Source organism: Cajanus cajan, chromosome 3 (assembly GCF_000230855.2).
Source record: "Cajanus cajan strain Asha chromosome 3, NIPB_CcT2T_4, whole genome shotgun sequence".
NCBI lineage: Eukaryota > Viridiplantae > Streptophyta > Magnoliopsida > Fabales > Fabaceae > Cajanus > Cajanus cajan.
In genome coordinates this window covers 31,395,394-31,416,313 of record NC_138519.1, presented here as the reverse complement: position 1 = coordinate 31,416,313, position 20,920 = coordinate 31,395,394, and the positions used below count along the sequence as shown (strand labels likewise).

The 20,920-nt window shown below is 37.1% G+C and overlaps 1 protein-coding gene and 1 long non-coding RNA gene across 3 annotated transcripts; both read left to right on the top strand.

Annotated features, from left to right (window-relative positions):
* Positions 1 to 2,702: 2,702 nt before the first annotated feature.
* On the top strand, positions 2,703 to 4,787 carry LOC145956242 (uncharacterized). Its single transcript, XM_083071807.1, has 5 exons — positions 2,703 to 2,886; positions 3,108 to 3,161; positions 3,257 to 3,397; positions 3,467 to 4,056; positions 4,605 to 4,787. Exons 1-5 carry the CDS (start codon positions 2,703 to 2,705, stop codon positions 4,785 to 4,787), a joined length of 1,152 nt encoding a protein of 383 aa, XP_082927933.1.
* A 3,360-nt stretch (positions 4,788 to 8,147) lies between these two features.
* LOC114915489 (uncharacterized) lies at positions 8,148 to 10,479 on the top strand. Of its 2 annotated transcripts, none has more exons than XR_014432795.1 (3): positions 8,148 to 8,355; positions 8,521 to 8,663; positions 10,124 to 10,479. It is a non-coding gene; the product is annotated as an uncharacterized LOC114915489 (long non-coding RNA). The 2 variants fall into 2 exon arrangements; XR_003803527.2 differs by having other exon boundaries at positions 8,511 to 8,663.
* Positions 10,480 to 20,920: the final 10,441 nt, after the last annotated feature.

The following is a 20,920-nucleotide window of genomic DNA, read 5'->3' as shown; positions in this document are numbered from 1 at the left end:
TTAAATAATTATATTTAATTTAAGGTATTATATATTAAATATTAATATTATATATATATATATATATATATAAACGTATTAAACATTAATAACAAATTAATGTGCCCAGAACGGCCCGTTCCAAAAGTGGAATGGCCCGTTCTGGGGTTATAAAATACTTCGCAAAGGCTAAAAGTGGAACGGCCCGTTCCAAAAGTGGAACGGCCCGTTCTTCTTTCGCATTTTTCTCATAACATGCATTTTTGGAACGGGCCGTTCCGGGGCCGTTTTGGATTCCTGCATAATCAATTATGCTTAGCCACATAATCGATTATGGCCTTGCATAATTGATTATGTCTCACCCATAATCGATTATGCAAGGCCATAATCGATTATGTGGCTAACCATAATCGATTATGCTCCTTCGTTTTCTTTAAATGGAAGACCTCCTTCCACAATCACTCACCACCAACACCCACCAGCCACCACCAGCCACCCAACGTCGAGAATCAACACCAGCCCGTGGAGAACGTGAACGTAAATCTTCTGCTGCATGGCACATGCATGGAAGGGGTATTTTTGGATTTTTACAAATCCTACGTGGCTTTCAGCTCCTTTCTTCCCTTTTGTGCGAGGAGAGCAACAGTGCTTCTCCTCGCTTTTCTTCGCCTTTCTTTCGTTCCAAATCACGGGAAACAAACACACACAATCCACACCTTTCTTTGCTCGTGAACAGTATTTCACCGGAAACAAACACTACCTTAGGGTTTTAGAGTTTTCTCAAGTGAGAACTGGGAAGAGAAAGAGGACGAGCTTGTTTCTTAATATAATCTGAGACACATTTTTTTAAGATTCGAGAGTATATGTAAACGTCACTCACACTTTCTTTTCAAATTTCATATCTTTGAAAATAACATAGTTGCACTTCCCAACGTGGCCTTATTTCCCCTCCCAAAATCAGAATTTTTTACTTAAATAATATTTTTTTAAAAATAATTACAAAAGTAACATGTGTACAATTTTATTTACTGAAATAGAACTAATTATTGTTCATGCTCAGAATTTGATTTCCTGGAAATCGAATTCTGAGCTTCAATATATTTTTTTTTGTTATCAGAATTCAGTTTTTGGAGAATCGAATTCTGAGTTATTTTAAATTTTTTTTCCGGGTTTGTGGCCCATTTTGGGCAAATATTGAAAGTGGAACGGCCCGTTCCGGAAGCAGAACAGACCGTTCTGCTTAAACACACAGAGTCTTTTATTTGAAATGAAAACGGGCTAAGAACGGGCCGTTCCAGAATTAAGTTTTAACGCATAAATTGATTTCTTAAACGGCCAGTTTCAAATAAGGAATTTAGTTATTTTTTTAAAGCTAGAACAGGCCGTTCTTGTTTTGGAACGGCCTGTTCCAGAAGACGTTTTTAGGCATAAAACGTTGGGTTGGAACGGGTCGTTCTGGTTTTGGAACGGCCCGTTCTGGACATACAGTAAATCCGCTGCTTTTCCTATAAATAGGCCCTCTACCCTTCATTCTCTCCACACGATTTCAGCTTACCTTCACTCCTTTATTCTTTTTGTCTACCCCTTTTGAATCACTTTCTTAGAATTACGTTCATTTCCTTTAAACCTTTCATAAAATGGCTTCTTCAATCTACGTTATTGTTCATTCTGATGGTTCCATTAACCAATGTCCGAATGAAGGAATCACCTTCTCCTCTCCATCTGCAAAATTAGTTCGTATCAAGAGAAGAATTACTCTAGAAAGGCTACAAAGAGTCATCCACACAAAGCTACATTGACAAGATTCTGAGAGGGTGGCTAGCATACATTTTCGATACCCTATTAGACTTGGCCCAGGGGTTAGTAACTATACATGTGTTGAGTTGACGGATGATGAAGACGTTGAGGCACTTTTCAATGTTCACGATTATAATCAACTTCAATCAGGTATTGAATTATATGTTACATTTACTACAATTAAATCATATGCACCACAAGTTTCACCTTCACGTTCGCCTTACGAAATTTATCAAAGTTACCAAAACACTAACCCATCTGTCCCTTCTTATGATATCCCCTCCAACTACGACATTGAGTCATACACACAGCTTTTAACTGGTCCAATCATGGACCTTAATCAAATACCTTTTCAGCCATTTGACCAAGCTACACCTTCTGCTTCTCAACCCAATGTTCAAACCAACATTGAAGATCATCTTGTTGTTGGTCTCCCAACAGAAAATGTCTTTGATCCTTTTAGCGAGGACGAAGACGAAATTCTCTCTACACATCAAGATGATGATGAAGAAACCCTCCCAATTCCAAATAATCTACCACTAGAACCAGTAGCCATATACAACCCACCTCCACACTTTTTAGAGTTTCCCAATGAAATCCAACAAGACACTGAGTATAGCCATTTGTTGGAGCATGATATGGTTGTGTATCCACCTGGAACACTATTTGTTAGCCAACGCTTCCAAACAAAAGAACAAATGCAGGACGCCATAAATAGATTTCACATTGTCAACCATTGCACTTACAAGGTTAAACACTCAAGCACTAGTAGGCTTGTTATGGAATGCGTTCACCACGACTGTGCCTGGAGATGTCGTGGTATATTGCGCACCAGGAAACAACATTGGGAAATCATGATCCTTGAGGGCCCCCACACATGTGTTTCCCCACTTATCTCCTAAGATCATAATAAATTGGGATCACAAATGATTGCTCAAAGCATTGGTGAAATTATTGAGGTTGATCCATCGACATCCATTTCAACCATCATAGCCCACATCAAGTCTACCATGGGTTATACAATTAGTTACAGAAAGGGATGGTTGGCCAAGCAACATGCCATTGAGAATATCTTTGGAAACTGGGAGGAGTCGTACAACAAGTTACCAGGTATGTTGCAAGCAATGCAAATGTTTGTTCCAGGTTTTATTTGGAAATTAAATACACAACCGGCTTACCAAGTGGCTTATTGGACGAGGGGAGTGTTATATTCAAAAGGTTATTTTGGACCTTTAAACCATGCATTGATGGTTTTGCCTTCTGCAAACCAATTGTACAAGTGGATGATACCTTTTTATACGGGAGATACAAAGGTACGCTATTGGTCGTAGTTGCGCAAGATGGTCGCAACAACATAATTCCTATTGCATTTGCTGTTGTTGAAGGTGAAACTAGCGATGCATGGTTTTTTTTCTTAAGAACTTAAAGCGGTATGTAACACCACAAGATGGGTTGTGCCTTATTTCTGATCGTCATGAAGCTATTCGAAGTGCATACTCAAGAAATGGAAGTGGCTGGATGGAAAACAATTCTGTCCATGTCTATTGTATTCGACATATTGCACAAAATTTCATGCGACGATTCAAAAATGCAGCACTGAAGAAGGATGTCGTCAATATGGGTAATTTTATGATTACTTTTTTTAAAGCATTTGATTATTACTTTTCATTATTTAATATTTTTTTTTCAGCCTACGGGATGACTGAACCTAGATTCTTTTACTATTACAACATAGTAAGAGATACTAATGTTGAAGCAGCTCAATGGTTAGACAACATTCCTAGGAAAAAATGGACACTGGCATGGGACAATGGACGACGTTGGGGACACATGAAAACAAACCTAGCTGAGTCAATTAATTCCGTATTGAAGAAAACACGAAATTTGCCAATTTGTTCCATGGTAATGGCCACATACACTCGTTGCAACAAGTTTTTCGTTCAAAGAGGTAGGGAAGTGGATGCAATGATTAATGCAGGACATGTCTACTCGGAAATTGCAAATAAAACTATTCAAGATGCACAGTCTAAGGCAAATACTCATAGAGTTATCACCTTTGACAGATCAAGCAGTAGATTTCTAGTGGAAGAAACGCAACATTCCAGAGAAATTCGACCAGCTGGGAGATTTGCAGTAAGGCTTGATGAATTATGGTGTGATTGTGGCAAGTTCCAGAAAGTTCATATCCCTTGCTCACATGTACTTGCTTCATGCTTACATGCACATCACGACTATGAAAGCTACATATCTCCCATATATACCTTACAACAAGTTGGAAAGGTATACGAAGGACAGTTTGGAGAGCTTCGACATGAAGATTATTGGCCTACTTACACTAGTCCAACTTTGTGGCCAAATCCAGAACTGAAGAGAACTTCCAAGGGTTGACCAAAGTCCACCAGGATTAGAACAAAGATGGATATTAGAGAACAACATAGTCATGTAAAAAATTGTTCTTATTGTCACACTCCTGGTCACATTAGGAAGACATGTCCGAATATTAGTCATGGATGTAGTTCCCGTCACCATTGATCTTTATTGTTGTAATCAGTTGTAATAAATTTATTTAGTTATGTAATATTAAAGTTAATTACTTGGTGTTAGTGTCGGATACTACATTGTGTTTGTGTTGAAATCGTATATTGTGTTCGCTACAATGCTTATAATTATAATAGTTTATAACCTTCTTAGTGCATTAAATGTAAAAATGCATAACGTTAAAATTCATATTACATTGATAAAGAGACATAGTACATTAAAATAAAAAAACAATAACATTAACATAGAGTGATTTATATACATTTTTCAATCTCTGTAATGGTGTCCAGTTCCACAACGAGGGCGACGTCTATTACGGCCTAGATTATGCCATGGAGGTTATTGCTCAGAAGGATTTGGTTCATCATCAACCACCGGATGTTGAAATGGTGTTGAAGAACTTCCAGGTTCATTACCGAATTTTGGTCGGTAAAGAGATCGCATGTATGATTGTGCTGAAGATGGAGTTCTAAAATCTACTCCAAATAAATTTGTAAAAAAATCCTCTGAAGTTGTTGCAAATGAATGTCGTCTGTCAATTATGTTTTCTTTAGGAGTGACGTAGTGAGGATTTGATACATGCTGACAAGTCTCTTCATGCGATCGCATGGAAGTTGCACCAGTCTCAAATGTTGTGGAAGTCCTTCGTTGTTGATGGGTCCTTGGATCTTGTAGTAGTCGTGGCACAGATAAAAAATAGATGGAATTGGCCATGTACCATTCGATGTATTCTCATGTGTGAAACAGTGGGCCTTGCATTGGATGACCCATCAATGTGTGCTCATGTCTATTGTTCCATATGTCGATCCATTGAGCATGTCTTGTAACCCAATTTTCATCTTGTCTTCCCCTCATGTCAATGTTGTGCAGATTATCCAAATTATTCGGTGGAGAAGGGACATCCTGGAAGAGACGAAATTGCAATTTCACTCTATCAGATTGGTGCCGTTCAATAATTGTAAAAAAAATAATGGAGGTATATGATGTCCATAGCTGAGCATTTGTATATGCTTGCATCGGTATTGCTGTTTGCAACACTGCATATGGAGCCCATAAAAACTACAAAAAAATTAAACTTTTTTAGTTAACATAATATGCTAAACAAAAGAAAATAAAAAAAATAATAAAACTTTGATTTTAAAGAGTTACCTGATCATTCTAAATGTGATCAAACCTTGATCTATATCCAACAACATCATTATGAGGTATATTTTGAAAGTTTAAAACTCTGCCCCCGCTCCATTTACAGACTAGAGGGAATGTTGATGGTATCCTGGAAATAGGCGCAATATATGGCATGCGATGCCATGCCCAAGACTGTAACCAAGATGCACAACCACCCATTGTTTTGCTGCTGACATTTGTAGCTCTACACATTTCCCTATATAACATAGCCAAACAAGCCGACCCCCAACTATATCGTCTTGTTCTTCTAAGATTTATTAATAAAGATAAATATATAAGATGTACCTTATTGCCTGTTTTGTCAAGCATCAAAACACCTCCTATTAAACCTAATATATATGCTCTACAATGTGCATGAAGTTGTTCTTGAGATGGTTCCTCTAGTAGTTCTAACATATTTTCTCTTAACCACTTTAACTTAATCACAGAGCCAATTAGTGACTCACCTTTAACTGGCACAATTCCGAGATACGTGGAGCACATTTCCTCCCAGTCATATAATGTTGGGCCAATGACTGGTAAACCATCAACTCTTAGGCCAAGTTGAAGTGCAACATCCTCCAGTGTTATGGTGCACTCTCCTGTTGGAAAATGGAAGGTATGAGTCTCAGGCCTCCATCTTTCAACCAAAGCTGTGATTAATGCGTGATCCACTTTCAGATGTCTGAGGTTTGCAACCCCAGAAAAACCAACTTCCTCTAGTATAGGAACTATTAGAGGGTGGGGTTCTGACATTGAATGACGGTAAGAACAAATAATATTCTCAGTCTCCTGCAATAATTAACAAAATTAGTACTAATTTGTTACAAGTTCATTGAAATTTAAAGTAAATAACGAAAGTGCTAAACTTACCGTTCTACTAATGAAGGCAGACCTATGCTCATTTTGCTTCCACAATAACATTTTTGATATTTGGTTAATGAAAATCGAACCAAAAAAAGAATTTCTTACTATGAAGGTGATTCAGAAGCAGTACAGGGAAGGAATAAAGGAGTGAAACTGAACTAAAATCGTGTGGAGAGAATGAAGGGTAGGGAGCCTATTTATAAGAAAAGCAGCGTATTCATTGTTTGCCTAGAACGGACCGTTCCAAAACCAGAACGGCCCGTTCCAAACCACGTTTTAATTCCTAAAAACGTCTTCTGGAACGGGCCATTCCAAGGCCGTTCCAAATTCAAAAAAAATGTTTAAATTTCTATTTTGGAACGGCCCGTTCTAAAACAAAAACGGCTCGTTCCAGCTTAAAAAAAATAACTAAAATCATTCTTTCAAACGGGCTGTTTTAGAAGTCAACTTATGCGTAAAACCTTAACTCTGGAACGACCCGTTCTTAGCCTGTTTTTATTTATAAAAAAAAAGACTCTGTGTGATTAAGTAGAACGGCCCGTTCTGCTTCCGGAACGGACCGTTCCACTTCTAACATTTTCCCAAAATGGGCCACAAACTTGAAATTTTTTTTTTAAAACAACTCAGAATTCGATTCTCCGGAAACCGAATTTTGATAATAAAAAAAAAAATATTGAAACTCAGAATTTGATTTCCAGAAAACTGAATTCTAAGCATGAACAATGATTAGTTCTATTTCAGTGAATAAAGTTTCACATATGTTACTTTTATAATTTAAAAAAAAAAATATTATTTAGGTAAAAAATTCCCGAAAACCATCGCATTTCTCTGATTTTAAACTATTAGCAATAGGAATTTGTAACTTACCGTGTTTTATATATGCTTTGGGGGAATGAAATTAGAATCATGATTCATGTCTCTCCTAGTTTGCCAGTACCACACACGTTAATTAATTGAGGGAATATGAATAGGCACCGCTTTATTCGAGAACTGGCTGGCTACTGTGTGAACAACTGTGTGTGTGATAAACAATGAGCGAATGTGAAAGGATTTTTTTTCTATTTAGTGTCAACTGCTAATTCTGTCCGTGTCCGCAATCATGTTTGTACTTTTATTTTTTTGGAAACAACAAAATGTTTGTCCTTTTTGTGCTTCTCTCTAGGCGTGATAAAAAAATTGCGAGACGCCAAAGCAACCCACTTTTGAAGATGAACTGCATGATTTGAGTGTTCAGTTCAGCTGCGGACATGCTGATTTGAGTGTTCAGACTTTTAGATTTTAAAGATTGGATTTTAATGGGTTTTACCGTCAAGTTTGGATTTAAATTTCTTTATTTATTGGTATCTAAATCCGACAAAAATTAATGATTAAAAATCTTAGATATTAAAGAAATTTTATATATTTGATTTGTAATTTATTATTATATATATCACATTTATTAATATTTATCTGTCAATATGTAATAAAATGTTATTAATTTCTTTTAATTATATATTTTTGTAACATTTTTATAAAATGTTACTAATTAACTTAAATTATATTTTTTAGTAATATTTTTAATCTTAAATATTATTGTTTTATTTAATTTTTTTTTTTTTTTACTTTTTAACATTAAATATTACTAATTTATCCAATATTTTAAATATTTTTAATAATAGATTTTACTATTATTTACTTAATTACTAATTTTAAACAATAATTATTGTTTTTACTTAAAATCTATTTTTTTATTCTTAAAAAAAATTTGGTTAAAATGTTATATGTTGCGTTTCCACACCAAAAAAGAAAAAAGAGTACAAAGCTCTCCATCTTGAACCTATCTCTCTAAGTCAATCCTAATGGCAACATTTCATTTCTTTTTCATCTCTCATTTTACTCGCTTTTTCTTCACATTCATAAGCCACAAACACTCATATTAACTTGATTCTTTTCATCTCTCATTCTACTCTCTTATTCTTCAAAATCGAAAGCCACACACACTTGTATTGAGCTAGTTATCGAAACGTAAAAGTAAGTTTCACGATTTTTTATTTTGAGTAACCAGGATCTTTTGATTCCCTTGCATCATTCATTGAATTTAGGATGTGAGTGAGATATCTTGCTGGTTCAGCTTCCTTTTCCCTATTGTTTGTATTTTCTTTACAGCTTGGTTAACCATCCTATAGTAATTTGCAGAAGGCGAGGGGGAAACTTCTACAATTGAAGTAGGTTGTCACTACGTGCTTGAAAGAGGGAATATCGAGTTGATATGTTTTCTACTTATTCCCTGCAAGTTAGATTTTGCTAGATCCTTGAATGGAACCGTTAAAGATCTCTATGTACGTAATATTATGCCCTTCCCCCTTTTTAAGTACATATAATAGAATGGATAATTTGCCTGCATGTGAATTTTGCTACTATTTCTTTTGGATGTTTTTTCTTAGTTTACAAATAGTAGCTGGAGTTCATTGTACTTTTCATTTGGGTTGGAGAGAAAGGAGTTTTGAAATATATTTATCCTTAGGGTGTATATATAAATTTTACAGTTGTAGATCATTCTGTCAAGTTCAACTTATTTTTAAACTTGATCAAGTACCTGTTTCAAATCATTTTTGTCCCCAAATTTGTAATGGTGGATTAATGTATATTTATTTTATACTTTTTTCGAGATTGATAAATGGGTTTATTTTGTTTGTCGTTGGTTACCAGGACAGTATACGTATAACTTATTTCATGTTTCTAAAATCAGCATGCTAATGCAAGATGTTTCTATTGCACAGTGATGTTATATTTCAAGTATACTTAAAATTTTACATTGTACTAAAACTTAGTCTAATTAAAATCATGGGTGCTTTTGCATCTTTTTATATATTTAATAATTTATATCACATGTCTGCTTATTGTGATGCTCAACTGCACCTAAAAACACATGCTCTCTTCTCAATGTGTTAAAGAGTGTTTCTGTAAATGACAATCCCTTTAAACTGCTTATCAGATTATACCTTGTAAGACTTAGGAGGCAAACCCTTATCCCTAATTTCTTGTGGCATAGAAATGTCAATGAAATCTTCAAGTCTAATCCTGGAAAAAGATTTGTATGAACCTTGTTCTGATTTCCCTCTCCAATCCAACTTGTCAAAAAGGTCACCATAAGTCCATTAGTTTTTTTTGTACCATGTGATGTTCATATGTATAGTAATTTCAAGTGTTACGTTGTCCCAGTCAAACTTCATTAAGCATTATTGTTATTTATTAAGGAATAAGGACCCTTCATTTGGGCCCTTTGAAATTTAATTTTCTTGATCCTTTTGACTACCAGTAGGAAGAATACCAAGATCCCTATTTCAAGGCAACAAGTACCACTATACCTTAAATAAATAGAGAATTAACATAAAAAAAATGTTTCTTAGACACTTTATCAGGGAATTCAGGATACAGTTCCATGGGGTTCATTTTTGGATTGTGAGTCTATAAATATAACTGGTTTAAAAATATTGTTAATCATGGTTTTAAAAACCTAAAATTGCAGGCTTTTGCCATGTTTGTCGTTTAAAGGAAGAGAATAATAAACTTTCAACTACAAACATATTGTCGCTTTAATTGAACATCATCTTTAATCATTGACGAGTCATTATTTTCCCTTATTTATTTATCTTTTTGTACTTATTTTAATTGTTGATTTGGGCTTAATCGCTTATTAATTGCATAGGTTTACTGTTTGAGCTTCATTGGGCCAGTAATTTGAATTTTAATTAATTTCAATTCACTTGGTCTAATTTTGTCTATTAATTATTTTCAGGTTAATTGTGAAGCATTTTTGGGCTTGAATATTTTGGACTTCAAGAGACACAAAGTGCCATGTTAGCGCCACATCAACACCACATCAGCACCTTAGATACCTATTTTTGTATTATCTGTTTTTGTCATTTTGGGCTAGACACTTGGATTGGGGGCCATTTGACTTTTCTAGGGTATTAGGACTTAGGGTTGACCATGCAGCCACCAACTTTTAGACCTTGATGTGACCACATTTTTGCTTCTTCTTTTTTTTACGTTTCTTCTGTTCTGTTGCTTTTGCTTTTACGTTTTTCTTCTGCTTCTTCTCTAGTTGTATCAAAAACTGCACTTTTACATTGAATGAATACAGATTCTTCATATTTCTCCTTCTCTTGTTTCTCCTTTTTTGCTGTCTCTGTATTTTCATTTTAATGGAAGGCTAAAATCCTTGGGGTTGGCTCCTTGAGCGGACTGAAAGCTCTATTTGAGGTTTTATTTATATATGCATCTTTGTTCCGCTTTGTTCTTCTTCATTGGATTTTTATATTAATACGTTTTCAACATCTATTCATGCTTAATGAATCTGGGTTGTTTACATTTAATACCACAATTTGCTTAATCTTGTGGAAAAGTTTAATGTTGTATACGTTTGCTTAATTCGTGTAGGGAAATCTTGAGTTAATCTTCGCTTAGTTGGTTAACTCGGATGGAACAAGGATTAAGTTGTTAACAGAGAAATATGTAGTGAACCAGGGATAAGAGAGTTGCAATCTTAACAACGAGTCAACCTATTTTACTTACTGTTCTACTTGTATTTTATTGTGGTTTAAACCTTGATAAATCTGAACCAAAACACCCCCCATTTTGAAGTTAGACATGAAACACATAGAAGGGGGGTTGAATATGTGTTTGTGTGTAAGAAGGAATTTTTAAACCATTTTCGCAAGAGTAATGTTCTTTGTCCAATGCACTTTTAGATACTAGACGGTTATCCAGAATTTTCTTAACATAAGGTCACTGCGTCTGAACGATTTATCATCTGCTGAAGGAAAATGTTTCATATAACAATAATGATTAAGGTTCTTGCATTTTCTTTTTCAAGATAGTTTCATTTAAAGATAAGAAGTAGATAAAACTTTTTAGTGAATTAAATATATTAAAAAAAGTTTGCGTCTACGTCTGAAAATTGATTTCAGTAAGAGATTCTGGGTGGATGGAGTTTTTCACAAAGATTTAATCAGTAATGAAGATATGCATCTGAGAAATAGGAATTAGCAGTGCAAGTTATTTTATACTGGTTCACTCAGACCGAGCTTCGTCCAGTCTCCTTCAACTAAAGGGTTCCACTAAATATGCAATTCAGTGCAAAAGTATTATCGACCACTTCTGGCCCGTTGACTTCACTCATCAACGCTAGTATTTTCTTATCAGTACTCTTCAGGCTAGCAATGAGTATTATGGACCACCCAGGTCAGAACCACTCCTAGTCCAAGTATTCTCGACCTCTCCAGGCCCTGAGTATTCTAGACCATCCTGGTCACGGCCACTCCTGATCACGAGTATTCTCAACCACTCCTGGTTGGCTAGCTTCACTCACCAACTCTAGTATTCTTCAACCACTTTTGGTTCCCCAAGTATTCTCGACCACTCCTGACCCGCTAGCTTCACTCACCAGCGCTAGTATATTCTTATCAGTCACTTCTGGCTAGTAGTGAGTATTATGGACCACCCAAGTTAGAACCACTCATGATCCAAGTATTCTCGACCACTCCTGGCTTACCAGCTTCACTCACCAGCACTAGTATTCTTTAATCAGCCTCTTCAAGCTCGCATTGAGTATTCTTTGACAAGCCCCTCCGGGCTTTATAAGTATTCTTTTCCTAGCCTCTTCAGGCTTTACAAGTGATAGACGTATAATCAAGTTTGAGTGTTTGGGTTACTCTCACAGAGAGAATACATATATGATCTACACTCTCTAAAGTTTCACTACCTTAGTCCTACAAAGATTCTGAATGTATGGGTTACTCTTTACAAAGAGGATACATAAGATTACAACACTCACTAAGGTCTCCTTCCTAAGAAACACTTGGAACACCTTAGACTAGAGAGACAAATACAATGATACATTGTAGATTTGACTATGAAGAATCGATCTCTGATTTCTCTATTTTTCTTTTGGGCTTGATATTACTTTTGGTGCTTAATGTTAAAAGCCTAGGGCAATGCATATAGTCATTCTTTCATTGCTCCTTGCCCCTTTTTCCCAAAAAACAAAAAAATTGTTTGAGGTTCTTGCATATTTATAGGCTTGTAAAATTTGCCTGTTGTATTTGTCCGTTGAAGCTGATATAGTCGTTCATGACTAGTTTGATCCTTTCATTTAATGCACTTGATCTTGCATTAAATGTTGCTTCTTGTTTATGAACAATGTGTATATTGTTTTGAATCTACAGATTCTGACTTTCACAAAATCCTAGGGATTAGCTGCAAAGACATTATCTTTATCAGAAAGGTAGGTGTCCTTTTTTTGACACACTCTGGATTTGACGTTTTGTGCTTACTTTTCTTCTTTCTTCTTTTCTTCTCACAATTTTGATGACTTCGTGTGTTCTCTTATGAGTGTGGACGATATTCAAATTGTCTTTTGAAACTTGATTCCTCAGGTGTTTGCGTGACAACTTTCGTCTGCGTTTGGTGGTCTATATGTAACTCAAGCCTTGACCTTTGTCTGAGTCTTTATGTTTCGCTTTAGGTTGTGCTTGACGCACTTTTGTCTTGCTCTTGATTTGTCTTTTTGGATGCTTGTGTTGGCCTTTCGTCTGTCGTCTTGTATCGTCTAATGCATATGCTTGTTCTTCATTTTACCTGTTCTTATGTTTTTCTAAAGCACTAACACACTTATTAGAGATAACAATTTGTATTATATTTGTCTCACTCAAAACCTTGTTGGGAGTTTCTTGGTCTGACTTAACACACTTCGTGTTTTAACCTTTGATAGAGAAGGGGTAGTCCTTGGGAGACGACCTATGAAAGCTTCCTAGTATTGCATTTAATTGTTTTATTTGATCAGATACGACTTCGATCAAATTTGGCACCATTACCGGGGACCATCGATTCTTATCAAAGGTTATGCGTTCTTTGTTTTTGTTAGTAGTGTGGTGTAGTGTTTTAGAGTCTCTGTTGTGTTTCTATGTGTTTTTGGTGTAGTATTAGTTTTGTAGATCAGTCTTGTATACCAGCTTGTATATGAATTTGTGTAGCAACTTGTGTTTGCATTTTTGTGTCCCACTACATGTTATGTTGTGTATTTGTGTTTGTTATTAGTCCTTGCAGGTCTAGCAATTATGTCAATTGAAGAAGTCATGCTGTTGAGTTTCATGCACTAAGAAAACCAATGGAACAATAAATCTAATGAAACAGTAGAGTCAATTCTGGTTTTGCTGTATTCCATAGCTCATTTATGCATGCTCTGTTTGTAATCCGTGTATACTCTGTTTCATTTATGCATACTCTATTTTCTCCCTTTACTACTCCTCTATTCGGGTGCCAAAATTTTGGGAAGTGCTGTGAAATTGTGCATTTCATGTGTGCCGGTGAATAGTGTTGAATAATACCTGAATTTTCCAATTAATTGTGATTTTTGGTTTTGATAGCTAGACTTGTTATTTTTGCTTCAAATTTTGTGTGCACACTTATTTCAACCTATATTTTGTGTAAAAAATCCCAGAGGCACTTATAGTGGTCCTGATTTGAAGATACAAAAAAATTTTAAACCAGTTTTCAGCAAAATTTCAAACTGCCATAACTTTTACTCTAGTTATCAGAATTGGACATATTATATATGCATTTGGGGTAGAAAAAAAAGATCTATCAAACCCAGCCTCTACATTGGCTGGCCCAGCTTAGATTTTCAAAAAAAGGCCGTTTACTATTTTTTTTTCTCTAATTTTGAAGTTTTATTTCCCTATTTTTTCAAACTTTTCATAGGTTTTTCATATAGTTAGACTTAGAATTTTGCTTTGAAATTTTTTGTGGTAGTTTCTAATGATTTTAGGATGATATTGGTGCATTAGTTTTGATGGTTTCTAAGTTTTCATGGAAATTCCCATTTTCCCCCTATTGTTCACGTGTCTTGATGCATGTGTTGCATGTAGTGCATGACTAAGAGCAATCCAGGATTTTTGCATCCATTTGACCCTGAGTTTGATAGGACGTTCCATAGACTAATTAGAGAGCACATAATTCCACATTTACATAGTGATATTCATAGTGATAGTGTGAGTGTTGCATCAAAAATTGATTTAGTTCAAACAGAAAACATGGGTGAGCAACCTTATAATGGACCCTGTGAGAGGACTCTTACGTAGATGGTTGCACCTAATTTCACATATGAGAGTCTTTGCATTCAATATCCTGAGGAGGATGTTCCTTTTGTGCTTAAAACTGGACTAATCCATTTGTTGCCCAAGTTTCATGGTCATGCAGGTCAGGATCCACATAAACATTTGAAGGAGTTCCATATTGGTTGTTCTACCATGAAGCCTCCTGATGTTCAAGAGGACCACATTTACTTGAAGGCATTTCCACATTCTCTGGAGGGATTTGCTAAAGACTGGCTGTATTATTTGGCTCCCAAGTCCATTACAAGCTGGGATGATCTGAAAAGAATGTTCCTAGAAAATTTTTTCCTTGCCTCCAAGACCACTGCAATCAAAAAAGATATATCAAGGATCAGGCAACTTGGTGGAAAGAGCTTGTATGAGTACTGAGAGAGATTCAAGAAATTGTGTGCAAGCTGTCCTCACCACCAAATTTTTGAGCAGTTGTTGCTATAATATTTTTATGAGGGGCTGAATAACATGGAAAAGAGTATGATAGATGCTACAAGTGGTGGAGCACTTGGTGACATGACCCCAGTTGAAGCTAGGAACTTGATAGAAAAGATGGCTTCCAATTCTCAACAACTCAATGCCAGAATTGACAATTCAATTATCGTTAAAGGAGTTCATGATGTGGCCACTGATGCAGATAGGAAGCTAGAGAGTAAACTTGATGCATTGGTGAACCTAGTGAATCAACTCGCTATAAATCAGAGATCCACATCTGTAGCAAGGGTCTGCGACATTTGTTCTTCAACAGATCATCATACAAATGTTTGCCCTTCTCTGGAACAGTCTGGAGTAAATGAACAACCAGAGGCCTATGCTGTAAATATTTACAACAGACCTCCTATCCAACAGCAGCAGCAAAGTTATGATCTCTCCAGCAACAGGTACAATCCAGGTTAGAGGAATCACCCTAATCTCAGATGGTCCAACTAGCAACAACAATAGCCATCCCCTCCTTTCTAGAACAATGTTGGTCCTAGTAGGTATGTACCTCCCCTTGTCCAATAGTAGCAACAGGGACAACATGATGTTCCTGCACCTCCACCAGTTCAACCTGCTACTTTTGAGCCTTCATTGGAGGAGTTGGTGAGGCAGATGACCATTCTGAACATGCAGTTTCAACAAGAGACTAGAGCCTCCATTCAGAGTTTGACAAATTAGATGGGTCAGATGGCCACTCAACTCAATCAGGCACAGTCCCAAAATTCAGACAAGTTACCTTCACAGACTATGCAAAAATTGAAGAATGTGAGTGCCATCACCTTGAGGTCTGGCAAGCAGATTGACATACCTGCACCAATACTAGTACCAATACCAGCACCTAAGCCTACACACATGAGAAAGAGGCCCCTGCAGGTGGTAGCATAAAATCTCATACATGTGGACCTTCTTCCAGTGCACACAATGGTGACTTGCAGCCTCCTATCCCTCTTCCATTTTCACCAAAACTAATTCCAAGAAAAAAGATGGAAGAGGTGTATAAGGAGATATTGGAGACCTTTAGGAAGGTGGAGGTGAACATACCTTTTCTGGATGCCATCAAGAAAATTCCCAAATATGCTAAGTTCCTGAAGGAGTTGTCACCCATGTCGCCACCGGCCCGAAACGGGCTTTCGGCATTCGCGAAGGATGGTTGGACTCGTTTATTTGTTTAAAAATGTGGATTGCTAGAATGACTTATTCTCAAACTGAGACCTCGTCAAACGAGCAATTTTATTAAAAGGCTCACCAATCCATATTAATCCCAAGCGGGACCCTCCATGGATTAGTGGTTTTCGCAAAAGGAGGGGTTCGTGGAGTCGCCACCAATGTTTTACTCAAAACATTGGAAAAAGGGATAAGGCAATTGATTTTATAAATCAACTTTGGCCATTACAACCAGAGTTGGGTAAGGGAGTCGGTTACGCGTGGGGAAGGTGTTAGCACCCCTCAGCGCCCCTTTCGGGTTCCCTATGACAGATTATTTTCAAAAATAACAGCGTAAAATTACTAAATTACCCCTATTTATTATAAGCGATTATAAATTAACTATCTACATGATGACAGTTTAAATATGCACACAGAAAGCAGTAAAAGGAAGGATTTAAGAAGAAACCTCTTGAAGCGTGCTTTTATATATTGAGTAAAACTGGGAAGCTTTTTGGCGTTCCCTCGCTCTACAAGCTCGCTCGTTCCTTCTAAAAACTTTTAACTATGGAAATCCGGAGGATTTCCCTTCGACTAGGTTCGATCCTCAAGCAAAATGGCTCGGGGCTCAAGAACTTCGTCGGATCAACTCTCCGAGTGATTTCTAGGGCAGAACACTGCTCAAAAACCCCAGAATACTCAAGGAGAGGGTTAAAACTATGTGAAAAAAGTGTGGAATGACGTCCAATTGACGTCATATTTATAGGGAATAGGCGCAATACGGCCTACAGGAGCAATACGGCCGTATTGAAATTTTTGAACTTCAATACGGTCGTATTGAGTTCAATACGGCCGTATTGAAATTCAGAAATTTCAATACGCCCGTATTGGTTTCAGTACGGCCGTATTGAAGTTTCAGAAACTTCAATACGCCGTATTGAGTTCACTGCGGCCGTATTGAAGCTTCAATACGGCCGTATTAAGTTCAGTACGGCCGTATTGGGCTTCATTCCCTCCACTTCCTTATTTTGAGCTTTTCTAAGACCTCTAGACCTACAGAGAACCCTCCTAGGGCCTTCCGGGACTCCTTCTGGCTGATCTTCCTTCAGTCTTCGAGAGTCTTCAAGCTTTATTTCCGACCCGGACAATTTTAGGGGTCTACAACCCACAAGAGGAAGCTGAAGGGAAATGAGCGAATTAGCATGGGCAGAAATGTCTCAACACTTATAGGTAAATCTGTTACACACATTCCTGAAAAATGTAATGACCCAGGTACATTCTGTATACCTTGCATTATTGGTAACAATAAATTTGAAAATGCCATGCTTGATTTAGGAGCTTCAATTAATGTCATGCGTCTGTCTATTTTTAAATCTCTATCTCTTGGACCTCTGCAACCTACGGGTGTGGTTATTCAGTTGGCCAATAGGAGTGTTGCCTACCCCACAAGTTTTGTAGAAGATGTCTTGGTTCGGGTTGGTGAACTTATTTTTCTCGCTGATTTTTATGTTATTGATATGGAGGAAGGATTCTTCCATGATTCTGCCCCAATCATTTTGGGTAGACCATTTTTTAAAACAACCTAGACCAAGATTGATGTTTATGCTGGCACCTTGTCTATGGAATTTGGTGATATTATTGTTCATTTCAATATTTTGGGTGCCATGAAATTTCCTTCTGAAGATCATTCTCATTTTGTTTTTCGTGCTAAATTGATTTATGATTTAGTTGATGAGCACATTCATGATTTTGATTCTTTTCATGATAAGAAACATTCATTTTTGTCTGATTTGTATAACTATCTTTCATGTTTAATTGTGATGATGCATCTAGATTTCATACTTTGGGTGCTATACCTCTTGGTCTTGATTTTATAGAGTCAGAATGCACTAACCATGTTGGAGGAAGTATAAAAGAATCTGACTTGCAGGTTAAGGTATAAGCTGTGGAACCCCTTTTTCTCCTTTCTCTGGTTCCTTATGATGTTCAGCCAACGCCCACACCAGAGTTGAAGCCTCTTCCAGAGAACTTCAAGTATGCTTACTTGGAGGACGATGAGAGATTTCTTGTGATCATTTCCACCTCCCTTGATGTTGATCAAGAGGAGAGGTTGTTGCATGTGCTCATGAAGCATAAGAAGGTGATTGGTTAGACCCTAGCAGACATTCCTGGCATTATCCCATCCACGTGCATGCACAGGATACTATTGAGGGATGAAGCTAAACTAGTGAGATAGCCTTAGAGGAGACTTAACCTGATGATTTCAGACGTTGTAAAGAAAGAGGTGACCAAGCTTCTACAGGCTGGGATCATCTATCCTATTTCAGACAATCATTGGGTGAGTCCAGTCCAGGTGGTCGCCAAGAAGACAGGCCTCACTGTTGTTAAGAATGAGAGGGATGAGCTCATATCCACGAGAGTGCAAAACAGTTGGAGAGTTTGTATTGACTACTAGAGGCTCAACCAAGCAACAAGGAAGGATCATTTTCCTCTACCTTTCATTGATCAGATGCTTGAGCGTCTGGTAGGTAAATCTCATTACTATTTTCTTGATGGTTTTTCTAGTTATTTTCATATTCACATTGCTCTTGAGGATCAGGAAAAGACCACATTCACCTGCCCCTTTGGCACTTTTGCCTATAAGAGGATGCCCTTTGGCCCATGCAATGCCCCTAGCACATTCTAACGGTGCATGCTTAGTATTTTTAGTGATTTTCTTGAAAATTGCATAGAGGTGTTTATGGATGATTTTACCATTTATGGATCCTCTTTTGACGCATGTTTGGATAGTTTGGATAGAGTTCTGAATAGATGCATTAAGACTAACCTTGTTCTTAATTTTGAGAAATTTCATTTCATGGTAGAGCAGGGTATAGTTTTAGGGCATAACATTTCTAGTAGGGGCATTGAGGTAGACCCTACAAAAATATCTGTAATTGCACAATTGCCTTACCCCTCTTACGTGCGAGAGGTGCAAATTTTTCTTGGCCATGCAGGTTTCTACAGGCACTTCATTAAGGACTTCAACAAGAAAGCCCTTCCACTATCCAACTTACTACAGAAGGATATTGAGTTTAATTTGATGACAGGTGCAAGGAGGCATTTGACTACCTCAAATGAGCCTTGACCACCACTCCTATCATTCAAGCACCAGACTGGACAGTTCCCCTTTAGCTAATGTGCGATGTTTCAAATTATGCACTGGGGATTATCTTAACATAGAGGGTTGATAAATTGCTTAGGGTGATATACTACACTTTCAGGACATTAGATGCTGCTCAAGAAAATTACACGACCACGGAAAAAGAACATTTAGCTATTGTTTTTGCACTTGATAAATTTTGATCATATTTGCTTGGTTCTCGTGTCGTTGTTTTTACAGATCATGCAACTTTAAAGTACCTGTTGAAGAAGGCTAACTCAAAGCTTAGGCTGATCAGATGGATGCTCTAGCTTCAAGAGTTTAACTTGGACATCCGTGACAGGAGCGAAGCATAGAACTTGGTGGTAGACCATCTCAGCAGGATTGAGAGAGCTGAGGATGAGAAGACTTTGCCCATTCATGATGATTTTCCTGATGAACACTTGTTAATTGTTTCTGTTTGATGGAATAACACTAAGGCCGAGAAGACCAAGAGGTGATATATTAAAGGAGGCAAGAGGAATGGGTTAGTGAGGCCACTTTTGGACCTTAGCTCCTAAGTTCTTTTAATCATAGAATTTATTTTACTTGTATTTCCAATTTTACCCTTGTATTTTGGGGTGTTTAGGACTTAGAATTTATTTTCCCTTGTATTTCCCTTTTTACCCTTGTATTATGGGGTGCTCTAGATGATTTTGGTTTTTAATTTTGGGCTAGGGTGTTAACTAGAAGGGTGACACATTTTTTTGGTGTTCATTGGATCTATTTTTGGTGTTAGAAAGGCTTAGGCCCAAGTGGAGGGCAAAGGTTGCATGGTCTTATCATGCACCTAGATATAGCCAATCTAAACCCAAAGATTCCATCCTTGGCCACCAAGTTGCATCTAGGGTTCATTTGCATTTCATTTGGAATGCATTTGCCTACTCCAAATGCAACCCTAGATGCCTCCCCTCCTATAAATACCCAACACCCCACACCTTGTAAATACTTTGGATATTGAATATAAAGAGAGCCTTTAGTGCCTTTATATCTTTCCTTAGTCACCCTTGGCTATTTTCGGCCAAACCCTACCATCTCCACCTTGAGAGAAACAACCCTAGAAGTGGCCTTCATCATCATGAAGTGAGCCAACCCTAGAATACCATTCTCAAGCATTTCCTCAAACACCTTCTACCCAACCTTCATTTTCGTCCATTCCATCATCATCCACCCTAAAACCTTGGTCCACCTTTGAAGAACTTGATCCTTGGAGAAGGCGTCCTCCTCCTTGCTCATCATCTCAAGTTCATGCAAGTAAGGATGCCATCAAGTGGTATCTAGAGCCTTGGTTCTTCAAGGGTAACAATCTCTTTATCTCTAAAAATATTCGGTCATGTCATGTCTTCCTTACATGTCTCCTAAGTGTGCCTAAATGAATCATCTTAATTGCCATATTTTGATGATCCATAAATCTCTTCTCATGTGTTGATTCATACCATATGTTCTTTGTGAATCATCTTGGCATTTTAGGCTTTCTTATTTAGGTTCTTGCTTTTTTCTTTAAATTTTTGAGTTGCTGGAAATTTTGGGCTGCATGTTATACATTAATGTTTTTATTTTTTTAATCCATCCGGTTTTGTCATAAGCTTGTCTCTTTGAACTACCTTGAAAGAAATTCCAAGTT

Coding starts and splice junctions, on each gene's coding strand:
- LOC145956242 (XM_083071807.1), top strand. CDS start 2,703: ATGATTGCTCAAAGCATTGGTGAAATTATTGAGGTTGATCCATCGACA. Junction 3,162..3,256: donor TGCATTTGCTGTTGTTGAAG/GTGAAACTAGCG, acceptor ATCGTCATGAAG/CTATTCGAAGTGCATACTCA. Junction 3,398..3,466: donor GAAGGATGTCGTCAATATGG/GTAATTTTATGA, acceptor TTTTTTTTTCAG/CCTACGGGATGACTGAACCT.